Raw genomic sequence first — 24,215 nt, 5'->3', positions numbered from 1 at the left:
CGAGAAATGCTCACGCTTGGGGAATGATACACCAAACACTGACTTGCCCGATACCAACCGTATCACCAAATCAGGGGTGGTGCGGTCTTCGAGGTGTTTGCCCATAGTCGTTCTTGAGCGTTTTCCCCGGAAGTAGCCAAGGGAGACCTTGTACCACAGGTCCTGCACGGTAGCCTGTCTTCCCGGGTCGAAATCAGCCGCGTTCGGCCTCCTCGGGGAGAGTGGGGGGGGGAGGGGGTGGCAACAAGCAAACACTGAAAGGGATGTTCCGTCCTACGGTGCTGAAAGTCGATCGGCAATAACCACAAAGAGAGAAGGGTAGTTTGTCCAGTGTGGCACTGTTTCCGCAGCATTTGAATATGGACGCTGGGATTACAGATATCATTCCTCAATCGACAAACTATGTTTCTGAGGAGCATTCAAGAGTAAAACAGTTGGTGGTAATTATTCGCCGTTGGTTATTCGCTTCAGCCATGCCATGCCCCTTTCTCTTGCTATCCACTATGTGACTTGAAGGCCTATATCAAGGCCGGCCAAGCCGCCATGATGTTGCCAGCAGTGAACTTTCACAGCACTCAATCCAGAACAGCCCATTCTACTCCTGGATAAATCCCGTTCATACTGTATTTCCCTACCTACAGACATCATGGAACCCGCCGCATCTGGGTCGGCGCTTGGGGCGGCCTCGGGCCCCGAACAGCTCCAGCAGCCCAGCTACGGTCGTCAAAGGAGCCAAGAAGCTGAAAAGGTTCTTCGCCGCTGTACTCGAGCGAGTCAAGCCCAAAAAACGTGCCGGACGCCCTGCGGCCCGCCAAGCGGAGAGCCCGGAGGGGGTCGAGGAAGGCGACGAGGAAGCCCGGGGAGAAGGCGGCCAAGAAGAGGCCCCATCGGAAGCGGAAGTTGTGCAAGTGGTGAAGGAAGTCAGCGACGAGGCGGAATCCCGTGGCGTGTTCGACGAGCCAGCAGTACCTTCCGAGTCTGAGGAGGCTGAAGAGGTCCAAACCCGCGGCGAGGAGAAGTCCCCCTGCTAAATCGGAGGCAACCAAGTCACGGAAGAAAACACCTGGTGACTTCAAGAAGCTTGCCCCGGAGACGATGTTGAGCATCTTCCAGAAAGTGGTGAAAACACCCGAGTTCGTCCACCTCCGCTACGAACCGCCCATCTCTCCAGAAACCAAGGGTCGGATACAATGTCCCAACCTGGACCGGATCTTCGCGCCCCACCAGGCCTGTTCCTCCTTGTATGAAGCGTTGAAGCCACATGTTGCCCAGTCGAGCCTTGTATACACGCGATTCAGGATTGCTGCACGGGCCGTCCTGACCGTCCTCCGCCTCCCGACTGGCGACCCCGAGTCCGCCAGGGCCTTCCTGGAAGGGTCCGACGCGGATCTCGAGAAGTTCAAGAAGTACAATATTCCAGCACAGGAGGTAACTGAATGGCAGAAAGCATTCGAGAAAGCCAATATCGAGCTGCCCGTGTTCGAGGTTTCACTTTGGATCGAAGAGAGAGAGGGAGAAAAAGGATTCACTATTCGCTCCCTCTGAGGCCGGATGTACCACTTTTCTATTTCGAGGGGCTTCTAGATACGCGAAACGACAAATGGCTAAATTCGTCGAACTCGGACTCGGCAGACAATGGTGCAAAGCGCAGGTGGGAGCACCGTATCTACAGTGCTCTCTTCCCGCTCATGGAGGTGTACGAGCGTCTAAGGGCACTAATCAGAAAACATCAAGTTACAAACGAATCAGGGAACGCAGTTACTGACTCAGCGGTTGTCGCAAATCTGTTCAGGTACTTGTCGAAAGGCGACTCTGATCTGGAAGAATGCAAAATACTAGTGGGACCCTATCATCCTTTCTGGGATCCTTCCCGAGACCGGGGGAGCTGCGTGACTCGGGGAATTCAACTCTTCCCCTGACCCAAGTTGAAGAGATCAATCCATATGAGGACCTTTGAGAGTCAGAGCATCGCCAATGAGGACGAAAGAAAAGCGATTGGGTATATTCAAGAGGCCCTCGATGAGAAGCGCAAAAGGATCCTGGCTGAACGACAAAGATCTCTAAGCCGAACAGCCCCGAATGTGTCTACTGACAGCGATTCTAGCGAGGAGGAACTCGACGAGTTTTCTGCGGTGGGCCCCAAGACAGAGTACGGGCAAAACTGGTTAAGACCCAAGGCCGCAGGAACGTATAGGGACTGGCCACCTGTAACAACATATAGTGTTAACCGCTCTCTTTACTCAGGCCAATGGCTTCAGACTGCCACCGGGCGCGCCTGGCTACGGTCCACGGACGGGTACGATTGGCTGAACAGTGAACAGGCCTGGAGATTCCTGCGTGAACCTAACGATGGCCATGTCTTTCTCAGTGAGCCTGATGGGTGGGAATGGCTCAGATCATGGGGTGGTCAAGCTTGGCTTGATGAGGATGATGTTACACGACTGTATCTTACCAGTCCCACATCCAAAGAGTGGCGTAACTCTCCTGAAGGTCGAAACTGGTGGGAGCCGCGTCCGGAATACCGCCATGACTTCCCGGAGCCGAGTAAGAAGGCGAAAGAACGCCAGACGCGTACATATAAAGAGGATGACGATTGGCAGTATCTAGGCAACCATTTTACGTTTTTCAACATGAATCTCGTATACAAGGTCACCTTTGTCAGGTTCAAAAAGCAACGCCCAGTTCGAGACGACGAACCCCCTGAGGACTACGAATATCATGGCTACCCTGAGGATAAAGGGAAAAAGCCCATGTACACGTTGGCGTCGAGAGAGACGAGGCAAAGTGCTTGAAGTGAGAGACATGGACTCAACCATTAAGACAAGTACAGATATTTACTTTCGAAACTGGTAAACCGATAGCGAGGGGAATCGGTTCTGGGCGGGCCGTGAAGGGAGTTTATTACTTGCTGAGTTCAACTTCCTGGTGATGGAGTTGGAGAATGGGTTTCCATTTGTCAATCGTTCCTCGGGCAGAGTCTTTTATCTCTCTTGGTGTTGGAAACTGGTTTGGTCCATAGCAGTGTCATTCTGCTCGTGCTGGGTTTTTCTTTTACTCTTATTTCTCTTTTCTCTTATTTCTCTTTTTCTCTTTCCCCCAGGCAACTGTCGCCTGCCACTCTTTTAGTATGTCCTTCTGCCTGGTCGCGGTCTAGAAGAAGAGTTCTCTTTCATGTTTTGCTTAGGTGATAGGCTATCCCTTCTTTCCGTAGGGCACCATAATACAGCGCGGCGTCGAGACCGGTCTGGAGAGCCACCAGATAACACGAGTCGGTAGTGCATGTTAGGCAGGGCTTGGCCTGGACGCCTCCCAACAGCAAGAAAAGAATGAGAGCGAGGGTCTTGTACATAATGAAAGAATGACTTGGGTAAGCTATATTCAAAACCGCCGGGGACCGCAAACCAAAAGAAAGGCGAGTTAACTACATGTTAGACTCCCAGGTATATGTAGTGACTTCTTTGTTAGTAATATTAGTCTGGTGCATTTCCTAGAAGGCGTCAGTCTTTCGGCCCAGGGTTATCACGATCTAGAAGGAAGCCGGACAAACTCCCCCCTGGTGAGCCAGTGTGAGTCTCAGCTGACTATGAGCCTTGAGACCGACAACTTTCAGCTCAGCTTTATCTGGAGTACCCCTGCAAGGGGTAGCTAGGCAGTCCTTGGCACGTACCTACTTTGCTACGCTAACCTCAACATCGTGTAAAGCGGACAATTGGCGGATCGACTATCGACGAGCGATACTGATGGGTCGCGCTCCACTATCCTTACGGGGATTGATCTTTTTGGAAACAGGATCACTTTCTTTTGTTCCTGGCTAGCAGTGGAGGCGGCATCATGACGCACATAGTTCGCTTCCCCGGGCACAGTCCACAACCTATTACACCGGATCGCGAATCCTGAACAGCCATCTCAGTCAACTCCGTCGCAAAATTTACATACGGCGAGTGGCCGGAACGAAGCGCCACCGTACGTATAGCGACCCCGGCATCGACTGCATTCTTGACGCAGAAGTCTTGAAACGCGGGAGGCAGCCACCGATCCTCCGTCGTGCGGACATAGAGTGTCGGCACGTCTTTCCACGCCTCGTAGGTCGTGTTCCCCGTCAAGATGGCCGTGTTGCCCCATTCCAGCCCGTGCAACTGCTCTTGGTCGTCCGGGGCCAGGTCTTGGTAAAGAAACAAGACAAAGTCGGTAAAAAACCATGTGCCGTCGTCGGCGAACCAAACCAGCCCGTCCCGGCCTGGGAGGCTGACCGCCCGCACGACAGTTTGGATGTTCTGGTTGAGAGCGAGCATGAAGGTGGCAGCGTAGAGCAGCTGAACCACACCACCCGGTAGGCCCTCTGCCTCGCGATCCTTTCGGGTCAGGCCCAGGAGAGCCGTCGTGCCTACGACGCCTCCGTACGAGTGCATAACATGAGGACCTCCTGGCCATCGTCGACCAATCGCTGTACAATCCGGCGTACAGCTTGCACGTCGTCGTCGAAAGAGGAGTCGGGCGGTCGGTGGCCGTTGTTTATGGGCAGAGCCGGGGCGTGGACGGTGAAACCTTTAGCTTCTAAGATACTGAGCAGCTTGTGATATGCGGCCGGTGCTGTCCAGGCCCCGGCAGTGTTGCCGTTCAACCAACAAACTAACCAGCGTACCGCTGGCTGGTTATTACTACCCCTGCAGCCGATTCTGCGCTGGTTAGTTGGCAAAACGGTTGATCAAAAGGGCGTTAGTTGGTTAGTGGTTGGTTAGTTCGTATCTCGTGATGTTTTTTAGTGTTTTAAACCGATTATATATAATATTAATTTAAATCGCTTAATCGTAATTAACTAGTAGCCTTTTTTTAACCTCACTTATTATAAAATCTTTTAATTATTATTGATTAAATATTTTTAATAATCGAAAAATATCGAATTAATATCGTTAATAATTTTAATTTTATATTAAAACTTTAACGGTATTAATATATTTATAATTATAATATTAAGCTTAAAACGAGAGTTAATTTATAACTAGCTCGTTATAACGAACGTTATCTAAGTTTTAAAAGAAACCTAGTAAAACGTACTAAAGTTTATATTTAATAATATAAGAGAGTATTTAAACGTGCGATAAAAGTCCACTTTTACCGATATAATATATAATAGCCGTAGAAATAAAGGTAATTAAAGTGCGTAGACTTAAAGGTATTTATAATAAAGTCGTTAAAATTATTTACTTTATTAATAAATTAAATTAATACTTAAATTAATTATTAAAGTAAAAAGTATTTATAAAAAATATATAAGGAATCGTTTATTTTTATATATTTAATCTCTCTATTATTAATTATTATTACTTAGCGATCTCTTTTAATTATATTTTATAATACTTAATAATCTCTTTTAATTATACTTTATAATACTTAGTAATCTCCCCTAATCGTTCGTTACGTCACGTGATCTAGTAGCTATCGCTAATGCTCGTCGTTAAGAAAAGTCTAGGCTTATATTAGTATAGCTAACGGTGCGGTTTATAGTTATAGTATTGTAGCCTAGTCGGGGATTATAGTTCTATACCGGTAAGTAAAGTTCTTAGCCGTATAGTTAAGTCGGGTTATAACACTATCCTCTTTTTTTAATTACTTTATCTTTAAAGCGTAAAACCGTATAAGTATCCTAGCCGCCTATTTCGTATACGTAATAAGTTTTCTTCTTTTCTTTATTACTTTTATTATAATAAATATTTATTATAAATAGTCGCGTTGAGAAATCTCGAACTAAGCTTAATCGTTCTTTTATCGTTCGTTATACGGATTTTATCGAGGCTTTTTTTAAGTTCGGTTTTAAAGTTATGCTTTATAGTCGTTATTTCGTAAAAAGGTAGCTTTATATAATAATAGAAAACGTTAATAAATATAAAGAGTGTATTCGCATTAGTTACGCGTATAATGGTATTAGGGTCCCGTTATTTTCTTTACGGCGTATATAAGACGAGCACGACTGTTTATCTCGAGAAGAGTCCGCCGCGGAGGCTCGCTTTCTAGAGCTTTAGCGCTAGATTAACGAGGCCGTCGCTCGTTTTATTTATTTTTAAATAAAAAGAAATAGCTCGTACTTAGGGCGTTAAATTAGTATAACGTAGCTTATATTCTTTAAACGAGTTAAAAGAGCAGGAGCGTCGAGAGTTTAAGGCCGTTATAGCCGTTTAAGCCTAAGGAGGCTTTAATATTATTAATTAAAACGCGACCGACTTTTCTTTCGAACCGATTCCTAAAGTTGTTATTTAAACGTCCGTAGTTTTTTAATAACGTTCGCTAAGTGTTTTTTAAGTTCTTAGGTATTATTTTTTAATAGGTACCTTTTTTATTAGACGAACTATTAAAAGCCTCGGCTTTTTTTTTCTTTTATCGATAATCTCGTCGACTTTATACTCGTGCTAATTCGTTTTAACTTTTAGCCGCGTATTAATTAAGGTTTCTTCGGCCGCTGGTTTAAGTAATAAAATATAAAATATAAGGTATATCCGTATTATTTTAATAGTAATAATTAATAATTAGTTTTTAAAATAATTCTTACGATTTTAAATAGTCCGATCTTTTTAAAGTCTAATTTTTCGCTCGGTCGTTTAGTTTTAATATTTCGCCGTAAGAGGTAGATTTTTTTTCCTTCTCTTAAGGTTAATCCTTTTAACCTGGTCTAGTCGGCGTGTTTCTTTATTCGTTATTAAAAAAAAGTAAGGTTTTATTATAATATTATTTAGAATTCTTTTAATTTTTGAACTTATCTAATCGCGATAAGTATTAACTCTCCCTTTAAAGGTGTTTTAATAATTTCTAAGTTATACTCGTAATTTGTCCGAAATAGTAATATACGTATAGTTTCGTTATTTATACTATTATAAGTAAATTATATTATAAATAATAATTATACCTAGTTATTTTATTCGTAATTAATATAATAACGTAGGTATTACTTTAAAGTTTAGTTTATTTTTTCGGTTTATTTATTTATTCAAAGGTGGTAAATTATAAATAATTTATACTTAATACCGAGTTATATTATAAGTAACCTTTAAATCTTAGCCGTAAATAGCTTATTTCGATTAGAGATAATCGTTTTTAATAATCTATATTAATTAATAATAGTATAGAGGAAGGTATAAGCTAAATCGCTAGTATCGCTAAATTCTTTATATAGTAAAAAGTAGGTATACTTTATGAATTTATCCGTAATTATTAAGATATTATCGTAATTAATTTTAATTAATAGTTACTCTAATAAAAGTAGTTTAATTATAAAGTTAAGCGCGATTATTTTCTATGTTTTATTTAATAGTAAGATTAGTTATAATTCCTTATAAGGTCGATATTTAACGGCCTTAGCTTTATTATAAAGGTTATACTTATTAATTACCTTAATTATAATTAACTTAAGGTTCTCGTAATCGAATTATTTAGTAATTCGTTTTTAAGTCTTAAATACTTTTTAATAGCCGTATATAAGGTGTTCGTGAAATTCTTTAACGAGATCTCTTCGGTATTCTTTAAGGATATAAATCTTGTTTCGATAGAAGACCAGGTTTCCTCGTTTCTCTAGGTAATCCTTAGCGTAATTAATAAGGTCCGGGGTTTAATTTAATTATTAGAACTTAGAGATCTAATCGTTATTATATTATATAGAGTTCGTAGTATTTAGTTATCGTAACGGCGTAAGGTTATTATCTTAGTTATAGGTTAAGATAGTTCGTATTTCGGGTAGAACTTCTTCTTAATGATCCGGTTATCGGTTTAATACGTTAACGCGGCTGTTCTTACTTTTTTTACGGTAAATAATAGTAAGGTTAAATCTCGATAAGAATTTAGACCATCGTATTTCTTATTTATTTAACTCTTTAATAATAATAAACATTATAAGGTTCTTATAATCGGTATAAACCTTTATTAATTTTACTATTCCGTTAAAATAATACCTCTATTTTTTATATATTTTAATAATAGTTATTAATTATTTATTATAGATTTAATAATTAAGTTCTAGTTTATTTAGTTTTTTAGAAAAGAATATAATAGAGTGCGATTTTTTATTATCTTTTCGTTAATTTAATTACCTTTCGATTATATAGTTTAATACGTCGGTCTTGACCTTAAATAGCTTTAAAAGGTTTATAACGCTTATAAGCGTAAGCTATTCTTTAATTATTAAAATTTTAAAAGGTTCTATCCGGATTTTTTTAAAAGATATTACGTATCTTATAAATATAACGGATCGTTAATAAAATTCGCTTTTCTTTAAATTAATTAATAGGTTAGCGTCCTATAGTTTTTAAAGCATTAATTTTACGTATTTTCGATACTACTCGTTATTCCGGAGTAAATTAAGATATTATCGAGGTATATTATAATAAACTTATCGAGGTATTCTTATAAGACGTAGTTAATTATTATTTAAAAGTTAGTTAATATATTAATTAAGTTAAATAGTATAGCTTAATACTGAAATACTCGTATTTAGTTCAAACGCGGTTTTTTATTCCTTTCCTTCTTTAATACGGATTAGGTTATATATATTAAAGAGGTTAAGTATTATAAAGATTTTAGCGTATAATAGCTTATTTTATAAATCGCTAATTAAGGGTAAGGGGTACCGGTTTTTAATAATAATTTCGTTAAGCTTTTAATAATCGATATATATACGCTACTTAGGTTTCCCGTCCTTACTTTTCTTTAGGACGAAAAAGTATAGGAAAACCTACTAGCGACGTGGATGGTTATATAACTCCTTTCTTAAGGTTCTCCGTAACATAGTTTTTTAAAGCTTCTTTATACTCCTGGTTTAATTTATAAATCGATATAAAAAGAGGCTTTTTTCCTTCTTTTAGCGTTATCTCGTGATCCTATCGTATATAAAGCGGTAACTCGTTTTTTAGCTTCTTATTAAAAAGGGCTTCGAACTGCCGATACTTTTTTAATACGGTTATCGTAACCTTTAACTTAAGCTTTTTAATAATAACGTATACTTTAAAGACTTTAAATTTATTAAAGGGTCGCTTTTTAAACCGTTACCTATTAATTTAACCTCTTTTAATATATCTTATTAAAGTTAACTTATTCTTTAATTAATTTTAAAATTATTTACCCGTAACTAAGGTATTTTTAAAATTATATCATATCTTACGACGTTCGTAATATTATACGTAATTCGTTTATAACGTTTTTAGATATTAATTAAAAAGTTCGCGACTTTTTTTCGTATATTTTTACCGTTATACGTTATAAGTTCTTTATCGATAGTTTTAAATCGGTATAGGGCGTCCTTCTCTTACTATTCCAAGGCTAGGCTATTAACGATTCGTAATAAAATATAATTACCTTACGCTCCGCTATCTAGTAGCGCTCGGATAGTAATTCTTTTTATTTTAATTATTAATACAATATAATCGTAAATATCCTAATTATCCGTAATAAAGTATAGGGATCTATCGTGTCCCGTCGGGTGTCGCCTTTTTATAACCGGCGGAAGTCGTTTCTTAATTATTATAGTAAGTTTCGTTCGTCGGCTATTTATTAATAGCGGCGGATTTATACGTATAGTGTTTCGTGGTCGTACGGTAATAGCGGTGTTTAGGATCTTATTATTATAGCAGGTCTTTTAATTTAAAAGTTTTAAGTATTTTAAAAGTATTATACGTTTTTTTTTAAACGTTTAATAAGTTTATAACTTCTTTTAAACGTGCTGTAATTACTTATCGTTAATATAGTCCCTCTAATCTTACCCTTTTAAGTAATATTCCCGGAACTATTATAGGGTCTTTTTAATTAATAAGTAAGCTCGTCGGGGGTTAAGTATAATCGTTTTAACTTTCTTAATAAAGTGGTCGAAATATAATTACTTAATTAAGTACTTATTAATTCTTTTAAAAAACTATCCCTCCCCGAGCTTTTTTACTAAGTACTCGATATAACTATTATGAATATAATTAATCTAAGCGAGTAGTAAATAGTTATCGTATATTAGCGAAATTCTAAGGTCGTCGCTAATAACGTAATTTTTTTTTACTCTTTATTCGAATCTATATATAATAAGTACTTATCATAGTTTTCGTAATTCGGGAAATATAACTCTTAAGATCGCTAGCTATCCGTTAATATCTAGGTTTCGAGGCTTCGCTATTTTAATAGCGATGTAACGAACGCTATCAGGGGTCTAATAGAAACCTTGGTAAAATGTACGGGGGTTTATATTAATAATACGAGAGAGTATTTAGACGTGTAATAGGTGGTCGCCTATTAATATAATAAATAATAACCGTGATTTAATCGTAATTAAGTATAGAATTTAAAGGTATTTATAATAAAGTCGTTAAGGTAATATGCTTTATTAATAAGTTAAAATTAATACTTAAATTAATTATTAAAGTAAAGAGTATTTATATAAAATATATAAAAAACGTTCGTAGTTATATATTTAATCCCTTTTTTATTAATCGTTATTATTTAATAATCTTTCTTAGTTATACTTTACGCTATTTAATAATCCCTCTTAATTATACTCTATGCTGCTTAGTGATCTTACTTAAACGTTCGTTAGGTCACGTGATCCGGTAATTATCGCCGGGCGAAGTGGTAGTGTCGTTATTCGTCGTTAAGGTAGGTTTAAATTTATATTAATATAATTAGCGCTACGGTCTATAGCTATAATATTATAGCCTAGCCGGGGTATTATAGTTCCGTGCCGGTAAGTAGGGTTCTTAGCCGTATAATTAAGTCGGGTCGTAATACTATCCTTTTTTTTTAATTATTTTATTTTTAAAGCGTAAAACCGTATAAATATCTTAACCGCCTATTATTATAGCTTGGTAGTAAGTTTTTCTTTCTTTATCGTTTTTATTTATAATATATGTTTATTATAAATAGTCGTATTAAAAAATCTCGAGCTAAGTTTAATCGTTTTTTTACCGTTTATTATATAGATTTTGTCGAGGCTTTTTCTAAGTTTAGCTTCAAAGTTATATTTTATAGCCGCTATTTTATAACAAGGTAGTTTTATATAATAATAAAAGGTGTTAATAAGTATAAAGAATATATTCGCGCCGGTTATATATATAACGGTACTAGGACTTTATTATTTTTTTTACGGCGTGTTTAGAACGAGTATAACCGCTTGTTTCGAGAAGAGTCCGCCGCGGAGGCCTATTTTTTAAAGCTTTAGCGCTAAATTAATAAAGCCGTCGCTTATTTTATTCGTTTTTATAAATAAAAAGAAATAGTTCGTACTTAAGGCGTTAAATTAATATAACGTAGTTTACGTTTTTTAAACGAATTAGAAAAATAAGAACGTTGCGAGTTTAAGGCCGTTATAGCCGTTTAAACTTAAAGAAGCTTCGGTTTTATTAATTTAAACGCGACCGATTTTTCTTTTAAGCCGATTTCGGAGGTTATTATTTAAACGTCCGTAGTTTTTTAATAGTATTCGTTAGGTATTTCTTAAGTTCTTAGGTATTATTCTTTAATAGGTACTTTTTTTATTAAACGAGGTATTAAAAGCCTCGTCCTTTTTTTCGTTTATTAATAATCTTTTCGATTTTATACTCGTGCTAATCTGTTTCGATTATTAATTATATATCGATTTTTATGTTTTCGAGGGTTAGTTTAAGTAATAAAATATAAAATATAGGGTATATTTATATTATTTTAAGTAGTAATAATCGATAATTAGTTTTAAAATAATTTTTATGATTTTAAATAGTCCGATCTTTTTAAAATCTAGTTTATCGCTAGGTCGTTTAGTTTTAATATTACGTTATAAGAGGTAAACTTTTTCTTCTTTTTTAAAGGTTAGTTTTTTTAATCTAGTTTTATCGGCGTATTTCTTTATTCGTTCTTAAAGAAAAGTAAGGTCTTATTATAAAGTAGTTTAAAGTTTTTTAAATTTCTCGACTTATATGGTCGCGATTAGTACTAGCTTTTTTTTTAAGGGTTATCTAGTAATTTCCGGGTCGTACCCGTAATTTATTCGAAATAATAAAATACGCGTAGTTTCGTTATTTACGTTGTTATATATAAATTACGCTATAAATAATAACTTTACTTAGTTATTGTATTCGTAATTAACGTAGTATTATAAGTATTATTTTAAGGTTTAATTTATTTATTCGGTTTATTTATTCGTTTATAAGTAATAAGCCGTAGATAACTTATATTTCACGCCTAGTTATATTATAAGTAATTTTTAAAACTTAGCGGTAAATAGCTTATCTCGGTTAAAAATAATTATTTCTAGTAATCCGTACTAGTTAACGATAGTTCGGGAGAAATATATACGTAAGGTCGTTAATATCGTTAAATTCTTTATACGATAAGAAGCAGGTATACTTTATAAGCTTATTCGTAATTATTAACATGCTGTCGTATTCGACCTTAATTAATAATTCTTTTAATAGGGGTAATTTAATAATAAAGTTTAATATAATTATTTTCTAGGTTTTATTTAATAGTAGTATAGGTTGTAATTTCCTGTACGGTCGGTATCGTGCGGTTTTAGCCTTATTATAAAGGTTGTATTCGCTAATAACCTTTATAACTTAGTCCTTTAAACTTTCGTAATTAAATAACCGTGTAATTCGTTTCTACGTTTTAAATACTCTTTGGTATCTATGTGCGAGGTATAAGTGAAATTCCTGGACGAATTCCCGTTAATGTTACTCGGGAATGAGGATCTTGCTTTAGTAATACACTAACCCGTTTCTCGATACTCCGTACGGCGGTCGTAAGGTGGCTATGTTCATCTGTTCGTAGCATTCCTTAAAGCGTGCAACCCATTTGTCGTCGTGCTAAACGTGGTTAGTTACGTATAAGTGTCGTAATAGTGCGAGGTTATTATCGTTATTATGCCTAAGGATAGTCTAGGTCTTTAATAAGATTTCTTCTTAATAATTTAATCGTTAATTAAAAGCGTCGGCTTTTCCGTTATCGCTATTTTTATAATAAATAATAACGAAATTAAATTTTAATAAGAACTTAAACTATTATATTTATTACTTATTTAATTTTTTTATAATAATAAACGTAGTTAAGTTCTTATAATTAATATAAACCTTTATTAATTTTTTCGTTTTATTAAAATAATATTTCTATTTTTCGAAGGTTTTAATAATAGCTATTAATTCTTTATCGTATATTTAATAATTAAGTTCTAGTTTATTTAATTTTTTTAAAAAAAATACGACGGGGTATAGTTTTTTATTATTATTTTACTAGCTTAGTTAACCTCTGATCGTATAGTTTAATACGTCGGTTTTAATTTCGAAAGGTTTTACGAGATTCGCTATATAAAGTATTAGTTTATTAACGATCCGCTTTTTTATAACTTAAAAAGATTTTCTTTTTTTATTAATCTATATAAATAAGGTGTTTTTTTAATTAGGTTCGTTAAAAGTGTCGCTATTTTATTAAATTTAAGGATAAAAATTTAATAATAGTTAATTAATCTTAAAAAGGATCTGACTTTTATAGCGCTTATAGGCGTTAATTACTCCTTAATTATTATTACTTTAAAGGATTTTATCCGGATTTTTCCCGGAATATAACGTATCTTATAAAGGTGACTTAAGTTTAATAAAATTCGCTTTTTTCTAAGTTAATTAATAAATTAATATCTTATAATTTCTAAAGTATTAGTTTTATATACTCTTTATACTATTCTTCGTTTTCGGAATAAATAAGGATATTATTAAGGTATACTATAATAAACTTATTGAGGTATTCTCGTAATACGTATTTAATTATAAATTAAAAGTTAACTAGTATATTAATTAAACTAAACGGTATAGCTTAATATTTAAAATATTTATACTTAGTTCGAAACGCGGTTTTTAATTCCTTTCCTTTTTTAATACGGATTAAGTTATATACGTTAATGTAACGAACGCTATCAGGGGTCCAAATAGAAACCTGGTAAGACGTACCGAAGGGTTTATGTTTAGCAATACGAGAGAGTATCTGAACATGCGATAGAAGTCCGCTTCTATCGATATAATATGCAATAGCCGTAGGAATAAATATAACGTAAGGTGTAGAAGATGAAGTTATTCGTAATAGATCGTTAAGGTAATATGCCTCACTAATAAGTTAAATTAATATTTAGATTAATTACTAAAGTAAAAAGTGTTTATATGAAATATATAGGAAACGTTCGTAGTTATATATCCAATCCCTCCTTTACTGATCTCCTTGGATCACCTGTTGGCTCACGGTGATCCCGTGGTTGGATCACGGTGATCCCTTCCTTGGATCACGGTGATCCATTCCAGCGGGCTCACTCGGGACGCCGCGGTCCCGTGACGTTCGTCCTTGGCCTTCGTGGGCGCTTCGTTCGTCCCATGGTCTTGCCGAGGTGGCGTCGTACTGGGCGGTCGATCGCGGAGTATGGGTGAGTTCATGTTGGTGTAGCTGGCGGTTCGGTCGACGCTGGTAGTATCGTAGCCTGGTCGGGGCATCGTAGTTCCGTGCCGACGATTTGTGGGTCTAGGCCGTATAATTAGGCTAGGTCGTAATAGTTAAGAAGATCGAGTATTATAAAGATTTTAACGTGTAATAATTTATTTTATAAGTCGTTAATTAAAAATAAAAGGTATCGGTTCTTAATAATAATTTCGTTAAGCTTTTTATAATCGATATATATATATTATTTAAGCTTCCCGTTTTTACTTTTTTTTAAAATAAAAAAAAATAAAGAATCCGGCTAGTAATATAAATAGTCGTATAACTCCTTTTTCGAAGTTTTCCGTAATATACTCTTTTAATATTACTTCGTATTTTTAGTTAAGCTTATATATAGGTATAAAGGGTGGTTTTTTCCCTTTTTTAAAGGGTATTTCGTAATTTCACCATATATAAAACGGTAAACCTGTTTTTAGTTTCTTATTAAAAAGGTTCATAAACTGCCGGTACTCTTTTAATACAGTCGTTATAACGCTCGGTTTAGGCTCTTTAATAATAATATATACTTTAAGTACTTTAAGTTTATTAAAAAGCCTTTTTTAAACCGTTATTTATTAATTAAACCTCTTTTTAATATATTTTATTAAAGTTAACCTATTTTTTAATTAATTTTAAAATTATTTACCTATAACTAAAATATCCTTAAAATTATATCGTATCTTGCGACATCCGTAATATTATACGTAATTTATTTATAACGTTTTTTAATATTAATTAGAAAGTTCGCGACTTCTTTCCGTACTTCTTTATTATCGTAAATTATAAGTCCTTTATTAACGGTCTTAAGTCGGTATAAGGCATTTTTTTCCGTTTAATTTAATTAAAGCTTATTAATAATTCGTAATAATATATAGTTTTTCTACGTTCCGTTATTAAATAACGCTTTAATATAAACTCTTTTTATGTTTATTATTAATATAATATACTTATAAAGGCTTTAATTATTTAAAGTTTATATAAAGACCGTTTTAATCTCGCTTAATATTATCCCTTTATAATTAGCGGTATTTATTTCCCGACCGGTATAGTTTTACGTAAGTAATAAATTCTTACGATCGATCCTCCTATCGTTATTATCTCCTTCTTTCCTTATAAGGCGCTTTTTAATATACTAGGGGAGGTGTATCAAATCTTTTTCCCGTATATAATACTAGCCTTAATACCTAGGATTCTAGTTCGTCCGGGGATTTAAAGGTTTATTAAGTTTATCGGGCTTTATTAATACTTTTAACCGGGCTAAAAAGGTTCCTTTATTAAATATAAGCTTATATATTTTAAAAGTATTAAGCACTTTATTTTAAGCGTTTATAAGCCCGCGATTTTTTTTAAGCGTACTTAAAGTATCGATTTTCGAGGTATCCTTTTAATCCCGTCTTTTTAAGTAATATTATCGTAGTTACTATAAATCTTTTTTATAACGAACGCTATTAGGGGTTTAAATAAAAACCTAGTAAAACATACCGAAGGGTTTATATTTAATAATACGAGAAAGTATTTAAATATATAATAAAAGTCCGCTTTTATTAATATAATATATAATAGCTGTAAAAATAAAAAAGTAATTAAAATATATTAAAAAGTATTTTTAATAAAATTATTAAAATAATATATTTTATTAATAAATTAAATTAATATTTAAATTAATTATTAAAATAAAGAATATTTATATAAAATATATAAATAATATTTATAGTTATATATTTAATCCCTTTTTTAATAATTCTTTTAAATCTCGTAAATCTGCCCCGATCCTTCAAATCCGGCGCGGGATCTTAGGATCTGTCCTAGATCCCTAAATCCGTTACGTGACCTCCGCCCTTAGCTTTTCTTTACGAGGATGTTTATCCGTCCTATAGCCGTCCGGGGCGGTATCGTATTAAGCGGCGGTTAGTCGCGAAATATAAGTAAGTTTATATTAATATAATTAGCGGTTTTATAAATATCGGTAATATTATAACCTGATCGGGGTATAGTAGTTCCGTACCGGTGAATTATAAGTTTAAGCCGTATAATTCGGCTAGGTTATAATATTATCCTTTTTTTAATTATTTTATTTTCAAAGCGTTAAGTCTTATAAATACTTTTATTTCTTTATTTTTTTAAGTTTTTAATAAATTCCTTTCTTTTTATTTTTATTATAATATTTATTTATTATAATATTTAGTCGTATTAAAAAACGTTATACTTTTAAATATATAAAAATTAATCGTTATAATAAAGTTTTAAGCCTTATTTTTTAACGGTTTATTATTATACCTTTTTATTTTTATTACGAGTTCCGTAGCTTTCCGAATTATAAAGTTTTTTCGCTTAATTTCTCTCGTTATAAATTATATATTAAATATAATTAATCGAGGTACGATATATAAGGCTTTTTTATTACTTAATTACGGGTTATTAGCGATAATTATGCTCGCTTAAAAAGTAATTTAAACGCGGCGAAGGAGGAATTAAAGCGGGCTACCGCAAAGGTCCGGCTGCTTCGGAAGTAAAAAAAGCTTTAGTTTAAAAAGACGATGCGTACAATTCGTCGCGGTATTTCGAGTATAGAAGAGCTAAAGCGTATCGAATATAAGGAGGCCGAGGAGGAGAGGCTCGTCGTAAGGCGGCGGCCGAACCGTCGCCTAAAGTCACTCCTACGTTATTATTAAGCTTTTTTTTTAATTAGGACAAGGTGTACTTTAACGTTCTATTAAAGCCGTTATTATTAGCCGAGTTTAGGGTTAGTTTTTAAACTTTTAAAGCTTTTTAATAACGTTTTTTAGATATTTTTTAAATTTTTAGGTATTATTTTTTAATAAGTATCCTTTTTATTAAACGAGGTATTAAAAGTTTTATTTTTTTTTCGTTTATTAATAATTTTCTCGATTTTATATTCGTATTAATCTGTTTCGACTTCTAGTTATATATTAATAAGTACTTTTTTTAATGCTATTTCGAGTAATAATACATAAAATATAAGGTATATCCGTATTATTTTAAATAGCGATAATTAATAATTAGTTTTTAAAATAATTTTTATAATTTTATACTAGGTCGTTTAGTTTTAATATTTCGTTATAAAAATAAACTTTTTCTCCCTCTTTAAAGGTTAATCCTTTTAATTTAGTTTTATTAGCGTACTTTTTTATCCGTTCTTAAAGGAAAGTAAGGTCTTATTATAGGAGTAGTTTAAAGTTTTTTTAATTTTCCGATTTATATAGTTGCGATTAGTGCTAGCTCTCTTTTTAGGGGTTGTTTAGTAATCTCTAGGTCGTACCCGTAATTTATTCGAAATAATAAAATACGTGTAGTTTCGTTATTTACGCTATTATACGCGAATTACGCTATAAGTAATAATATTACTTAGTTATTTTATTTATAATTAATATAATATTATAGGTATTATTTTAAGGTTTAGTTTATTTATTCGGTTTATTTATTCGTTTATAAGTAATAGGTTATAAATAGCTTATGTTTTACGCCTAATTATATTATAAGCGATTTTTAAAACTTAGCGATAAATAGCTTATTTCGGTTAAAAATAATCGTTTCTAGTAACCCGTATTAATTAACGATAGTTTTAAGGAATATATATATAAAGTCGTTAATATCGTTAAACTCTTTATATAATAAGAAGTAAATATATTTCGTAAACTTGTTCGTAATTATTAATATATTATTATATTCGACCTTAGTTAATAGTTCCGTTAATAGGGATAGCTTAACGACGAAGTTAAGTACGATCGTTTTTTATGCCCCTATTTAGTGGCGGTATGGGCTGGAGTTCTTTATACGGTCGGTGTCGTGCGGACTTAGCTTTATTATATAGGTCGTATTTATTAATAACCTTGGCTACGGTTAGCTTGAGGTTTTTATAATCGAATTGCCTAGTAATTCGTTTTTAGGTCTTGAATACTCTTTGGTATCTATGCGCGGGGTGTTTATGGAAGTCCTTAATAAAGTTTTCCCGGTATTGCTTAAAGATATAGATTTTATTTCGATAAAAGATGAGACTATTACGGTTTTCGAGGTAATCCTTGGCGTAATTAATAAAATTGAGGGTTTTATTTAATTATTTAAACTTAGTAATTTATTTATTATTATATTAAACGTGATTTATAGCGTTTAATTACCGTAATAATATAAGGTTACCGTTTTAATCCTATTTAAAAATAGTTCTAGTTTTAAATAAGATTTCTTTTTTAATAGTCGGGTCGTTTACTTAATACGTTGGCGCGACCGTTTTCGCTACCTTTTTAATAGATAATAACGAAGTTAAATTTTAAAAGAAATTTAAACTATCGTACTTATCGTTTATTTAATTCTTTTATAGTAATAAACGTCGTAAGATTTTTATAATTAGTATAAATCTTTATTAGCTTTATTATTCCGTTAAAATAATGTTTCTATTTTTCGAATACCTTAATAATAGCTATTAATTCTTTATCGTAAATTTAGTAATTAAGCTCGGGTTTATTTAGTTTTTTCGAAAAAAATACGATAAGGTACGACTTTCCGTTATTATCCCGTTAGCTTAGTTACCCTTTAATCGTATAGCTCGATACGTCGGTTCAACCTTAAAAGGTCTGGCTAGATCTGCTACGTAAAGTATTAGTTCGCTAAGGATTCGCTCTTTTATTATTTAAAAGGCGGTTTTTTCCGCTTCCGTTTATCTAAATAGTTCGTCTTTTTTTATTAAGTTCGTAAAAGGTATTACTAACCTATTAAATCCGGGGACGAAGATCTAATAATAATTAATTAGTTTTAAAAAGGATTTAATTTCCGTAACGTTTATAGGCGTAGGCTACTCCTTAACTATTACGATTTTTAATTACTTTATTTATATTTTTTCGGGGGATATTACGTATTTTATAAACGTAACTATTCGTTAATAAAACTCGCTCTTTTTTAGGTTTATTAATAGATTAGCGTTTTATAGTTTTTAAAGTATTAACTTTACGTACTTTCTATATTATTCTTTATTTTCGGAATAAATAAAGGTATTATCGAGGTATACTATAACGAACTTATCGAGGTATTCGTATAAAATATAATTAATTATTAATTAAAAGCTAATTAGCGTGTTAATTAATTTAAACGGCATAGTTTAATACTTAAAATATTTATATTTCGTTTAAAACGCGGTTTTTTATTTTTTTTTTCCTTCATACAGATTAGGTTATATATATTAAGGAGGTTAAGCGCTATAAAGATTTTAACGTGTAATAATTTATTCCGTAGGTCGCTAATTAAAAGTAAGGGGTATCGGTTCTTAATAGTAATTTCGTTAAGCTTTCGGTAATCGATATATATACGCTACTTAGGTTTCCCGTCCTTGCTTTTTTTTAGAACGAAGAGGATGGGGAAGCCTGCTAGCGATATGGATGGTCGTATAACTCCTTTTTCGAGGGTTTTTCGTAATATATCCTTTAAGGCTTATTCGTGCTCTTAATTAAGTTTATATATAAATATAAATAAGGGTTCTTTCCTATGTTTTAAAGGGTATTTCGTAATTTTAAAGAGTATTTCGTAATTTTATTATATATAAAGCGGTAAGCCTATTTTTAGTTTTTTATTAAAAAAAGCTTCGAATTACCGATACTTTTTTAATATAATCGTTATAACGTTTAACTTAAATTCTTTAATAATAATATATATTTTAAATATTTTAAGTTTATTAAAAGGTTGTTTTTTAAACCGTTATTTATTAATTAAACCTCTTTTTAATATATTTTATTAAAATTAACCTATTCTTTAATTAATTTTAAAATTATTTACCCGTAATTAGGGTATTTTTAAAATTATATCGTATTTTGCGACATCCTTAATATTATACGTAATTCGTTTATAATATTCTTCGATATCGACCAGAAGGTTCGCGACTTCCTTCCATACTTCTTTATTATTATAAGTTATAAATCCTTTATCGACGGTTTTGAATTAATATAGGGCGTTTTTCTCTTATTATTTAAGTTTTAGGCGGTTAACGATTCGTAATAAAATATAATTTCCTTACGCTTTATTATCGAGTAACGCTTTAATATAAACTCTTTTTACGTTTATTATTAAAATAATATACTTATAAATATTTTATTTATCCATTATTTAATATAAGGACTTTTTTTAGTCCGCTTAGTATTATCTTTTTATATTCGGCGGTATTTATTTCTTAACCGATATCTTTTTAAGTAAGTAATAAAGTCTCTACGATCGACCGTTTTATCTTTATTATCGTTCCTTTCTTTTTTTATAAAGAGTTTTTTAATATATCGGTAAAGGTGTTTTTATACCCCTCCCCGTATATAATATTATCCTTAATACTTAAGATTCGGGTTTTCCGGGTAATTTAAAAGTTTATTAGGTTTATTAAAGTTTATAGGCACTATATAATTTCTTAATTATAATAAAAAGATCCTTTTATCGAGTATACGCCTATATGTTCTAAAAGTATAAAGTATTTTTCTTTAAACGTTTATAGGCTCGCGATTTTTCCTAGGCGTATTCGAGGTATTAGTCCTCGGAATACTCCTTCTAGTCCCGTCCTTCTACGTAATATTTTCGTAGCTATTTTAAGTCTTTTTATATTAATAAGTACGCGTGTTATTTATTAAAAATCGATGTTTTAATTTTCCCGATTATATAATTAAGGTATGGGTTTATAATAACTTGTTCATTTATTCGTTAAAAAAATTATTCGTTTTTAAATTTCTTCGCGAAATATTTTATATAAGCGTCGTGTAGGTATAAAATTTATAAAAGCGTAAAATATACTTCGCTTATAAAAGAGATTCGGGGGTTATTATTTATTACGTAATTACCGCGGATTCCTTAATCGAATCTTACTGTAATAAGTATTTAGCGCAGGTATTTTAAATCTAGGCAGGGGATACTTAAAATAACTAGCTATTCATTATTTTTAAAATCTTTAAATTCGGTAATTTCTTTTATAAGCTCGTTTATTAATATACCGACTAGGCGTTCGTAGCCCGTCGATTATTTTAATTAGCTCGTAATATTTTCGGTAAAATCGTTTCCTTTATTATATATAGGGGCGCGCTCTCGGCTTATTATTATAAGGCTTCGGTTATAGTTACCTTTACTTCTTGGGGCTTTAAGGAACTATTCCGTTTTTTCTTTATTTGCTAAGTAAGAGGTGTACTTATTGTCGTAATAAGTTATTTAGGATAGGCTACCGTAATTAATAATAACGTTACTTTCTTTAATAATTAGTATAGGGGTGTCTTCGCTTCGTATAGCGTTAATATTTTATCCTTTAAGGACTTTCCGATAATCTTTTTTCGGGGCTCGGTATTTTCGAAAGTAATACTTTTTTTTTAATAATTATAGTGAGTAATACTTTATTTTTTATCGTTTTTATCGTATTTAATATCGTCGAGATTTATAGGTTTACTATAATAATTATACGCGGTAATATTTTTAAGCTATATATTATAATAATAATGTAATCGTTCTATATTAGTGTTACGACCTAGCCTAATCATGCGGCCCAGACCCACTTCTACGGAACGGCATCACAATGCCCCGCGCGCGTACCTGCTCGACCGAGCCAAGCAATCGTGCAAAACTCACCACGATCGGTATTACGAGCAACAACCAACTCAAGCACCTTCTACCACACCCAACTACAACCAAGGAAGGATGGACACATACGACCGCATTGACAGATCACGACGAACGCATCACGTGACTGATCACCGGGACCCAAGGGTGATCGCAGGGGACCAACAGACGTGATCCGGTCGAGGATCACCCAGAGCAAAGCGTGATCGACCGGTAGGCAGGAAGTGAGCCCACGGATCGCGGAAGGAGAAATTGGATATATAACGATGAACCTTTCCTATGTACTTCATATAGACACTCTCTACTTCAGCGATCAATCTAAGCATCAATCTAACACATTGGTGAGGCACATTGCCTTGACGAACCTATTGCACCTTCCATCAAGTTCTACGATCAGTTGAGGATATTGCCCATTGTATCAGACGGACGCACTCGTCTGCACGTTCAAGTACTTTCTCGTCTTAGCCAACATAAACCCCAGGCACGTCTACGAGGTTTCTTTTGGACCCCGATAGCCGTTCGTTACAATTAGTTTAGATTTAATTAATTTATTATTACTATTCGCTTTATTTTTCGCGGCGTCGTTTATATATATAAATATCGATCTTAATTATAAGCTCTATATACGAAAAGAAGTTATTAAAAATATTAAGCCGGCTAAGTTTATCTTTAATATCCTTTTTTAATCCTTAATAATATATTATAATTTTAATAGTTTCGGTATAATTTAATCGAGCTATAATATATCGGAACTCGGCGGTATAAAAGGCGGCTAATCCTTTTTACTTAAGAGTTTTAAGCTCTCTTTTTACTTATCGTTTTTCGTTGGGGTTTTAAAAAAGTGACTTAAGGGCGTCCTCGAAGCTATCGTAACTTTTAAAAATACGTTATACCTCCGTGCGGTATAGTTCGATTTACTAATCCTTTTTTACGAGTTCGTTGAGGTAAGGTTTAATTAAGCGAGTATTTTATTTTTAAAAAACGAGGCGGCGTAAACGACTCGCTAAGTAAGGTTTTAGAATATTCCTTTATAAAACTATTAATAAGCTTTAATTTAAACGAGGAATCTTCGGAAATTCCCGCTCGTCCCGTCGAATAGCGTAAATAAATTAATCTTTATCCCTTTTTTTAAGGCGATAAGGGTTTAAATAATATTAGCGGCGGTACGGAAGAGTCGTACTTCTTCGCGTAGCTTATCGATATCGGGTATTTATTTTAGGTTTTCCCGTATAAAAAGGTGTTACGTTCTTTTTCGAGCTTAGCGTAATAATATTAATAATTAGCGCTTTTTTACTTAAATTTTTTAATTCGTTTAATTAACGCTTATTAGGTAAGGCCGTCGTTATTATTATCGCTATATACCTTTATAGCGGGGTTTCGCTAAGGGGTATTTACGATAGGAATAAAAGCCTTCCCGTAGCGAGGGGTGTTATTAGGTCCAGGTGTAGATATGGTTCCTATAAGTACTATTGCTTAAGGGTTTAGGTAGTAATTTATAAAAATAAGAGTAATTAAAATATAACAAACGTTATTAAAAGTTTAAATAAAAACTTAATAAAACGTACCGAAAGGTTTATATTTAATAATACGAAAAAATATTTAAATATATAATAAAAGTCCGCTTTTATTAATATAATATATAATAATTATAAAAATAAAAAAAATAATTAAAATATATTAAAAAATATTTTAATAAAATCGTTAAAATAATATATTTTATTAATAAATTAAATTAATATTTAAATTAATTATTAAAATAAAATATATTTATATAAAATATATAGAAAACGTCCGTAATTATATATTTAATCCCTTTTTTACTAATTTTTTTAAATCTCGTAAATCTGCCCCGATCTTCTAAATCCGGCGCGAGATCTTAGGATCTGTCCTAGATCCCTAAATCCGTTACGTGACCTCCGCTTTTAGCTTTTTTTTACAGGGATATTTATCCGTCTTATAACTATTCGGGGGCGGTATCGTATTAAGCGGCGGTTAATTACGAAATATAAGTAAGTTTATATTAATATAGCTAACGGTTTTATAAATATCGATAATATTATAGCCTAATCGGGGTATAGTAGTTCTATACCGGTGAATTATAGGTCTAAGCCGCATGATTAGGCTAGGTCGTAATATTTTTATACTAATAAATATACTCGACGTCCGTCCGGGATCGTCGTTTTAAC

General features: G+C 33.1%; 4 protein-coding genes across 4 annotated transcripts; 2 read left to right on the top strand and 2 right to left on the bottom strand.

Moving 5' to 3' along the window:
- Window positions 1-644: 644 nt before the first annotated feature.
- PG994_008536 (uncharacterized protein) lies at window positions 645-1,106 on the bottom strand (the record flags this gene model as incomplete). Its single annotated transcript, XM_066859945.1, has 1 exon — window positions 645-1,106. The coding sequence occupies one exon, from the start codon at window positions 1,104-1,106 to the stop codon at window positions 645-647; it is 462 nt and encodes a 153-aa protein (XP_066713534.1).
- Window positions 1,096-1,545, top strand: PG994_008535 (uncharacterized protein; the record flags this gene model as incomplete). Its single annotated transcript, XM_066859944.1, has 1 exon — window positions 1,096-1,545. One exon carries the CDS (start codon window positions 1,096-1,098, stop codon window positions 1,543-1,545), a length of 450 nt encoding a protein of 149 aa, XP_066713533.1.
- A 398-nt stretch (window positions 1,546-1,943) lies between these two features.
- On the top strand, window positions 1,944-2,792 carry PG994_008534 (uncharacterized protein; the record flags this gene model as incomplete). Its single annotated transcript, XM_066859943.1, has 1 exon — window positions 1,944-2,792. The coding sequence occupies one exon, from the start codon at window positions 1,944-1,946 to the stop codon at window positions 2,790-2,792; it is 849 nt and encodes a 282-aa protein (XP_066713532.1).
- Window positions 2,793-3,791: 999 nt separating this feature from the next.
- PG994_008533 (uncharacterized protein) lies at window positions 3,792-4,409 on the bottom strand (the record flags this gene model as incomplete). The annotated part of the gene is made up of 1 exon (XM_066859942.1): window positions 3,792-4,409. One exon carries the CDS (start codon window positions 4,407-4,409, stop codon window positions 3,792-3,794), a length of 618 nt encoding a protein of 205 aa, XP_066713531.1.
- Between the last annotated feature and the right edge of the window lie 19,806 nt (window positions 4,410-24,215).

Source organism: Apiospora phragmitis (genome assembly GCF_038363925.1).
Source record: "Apiospora phragmitis strain CBS 135458 chromosome Unknown utg000008l:1.0-3514335.0:1.0-3519231.0, whole genome shotgun sequence".
Taxonomy (NCBI): Eukaryota; Fungi; Ascomycota; class Sordariomycetes; order Amphisphaeriales; family Apiosporaceae; genus Apiospora; species Apiospora phragmitis.
The sequence above is the reverse complement of the archived record's forward strand: the minus strand, read 5'-3'. Positions and strand labels throughout refer to the sequence as shown.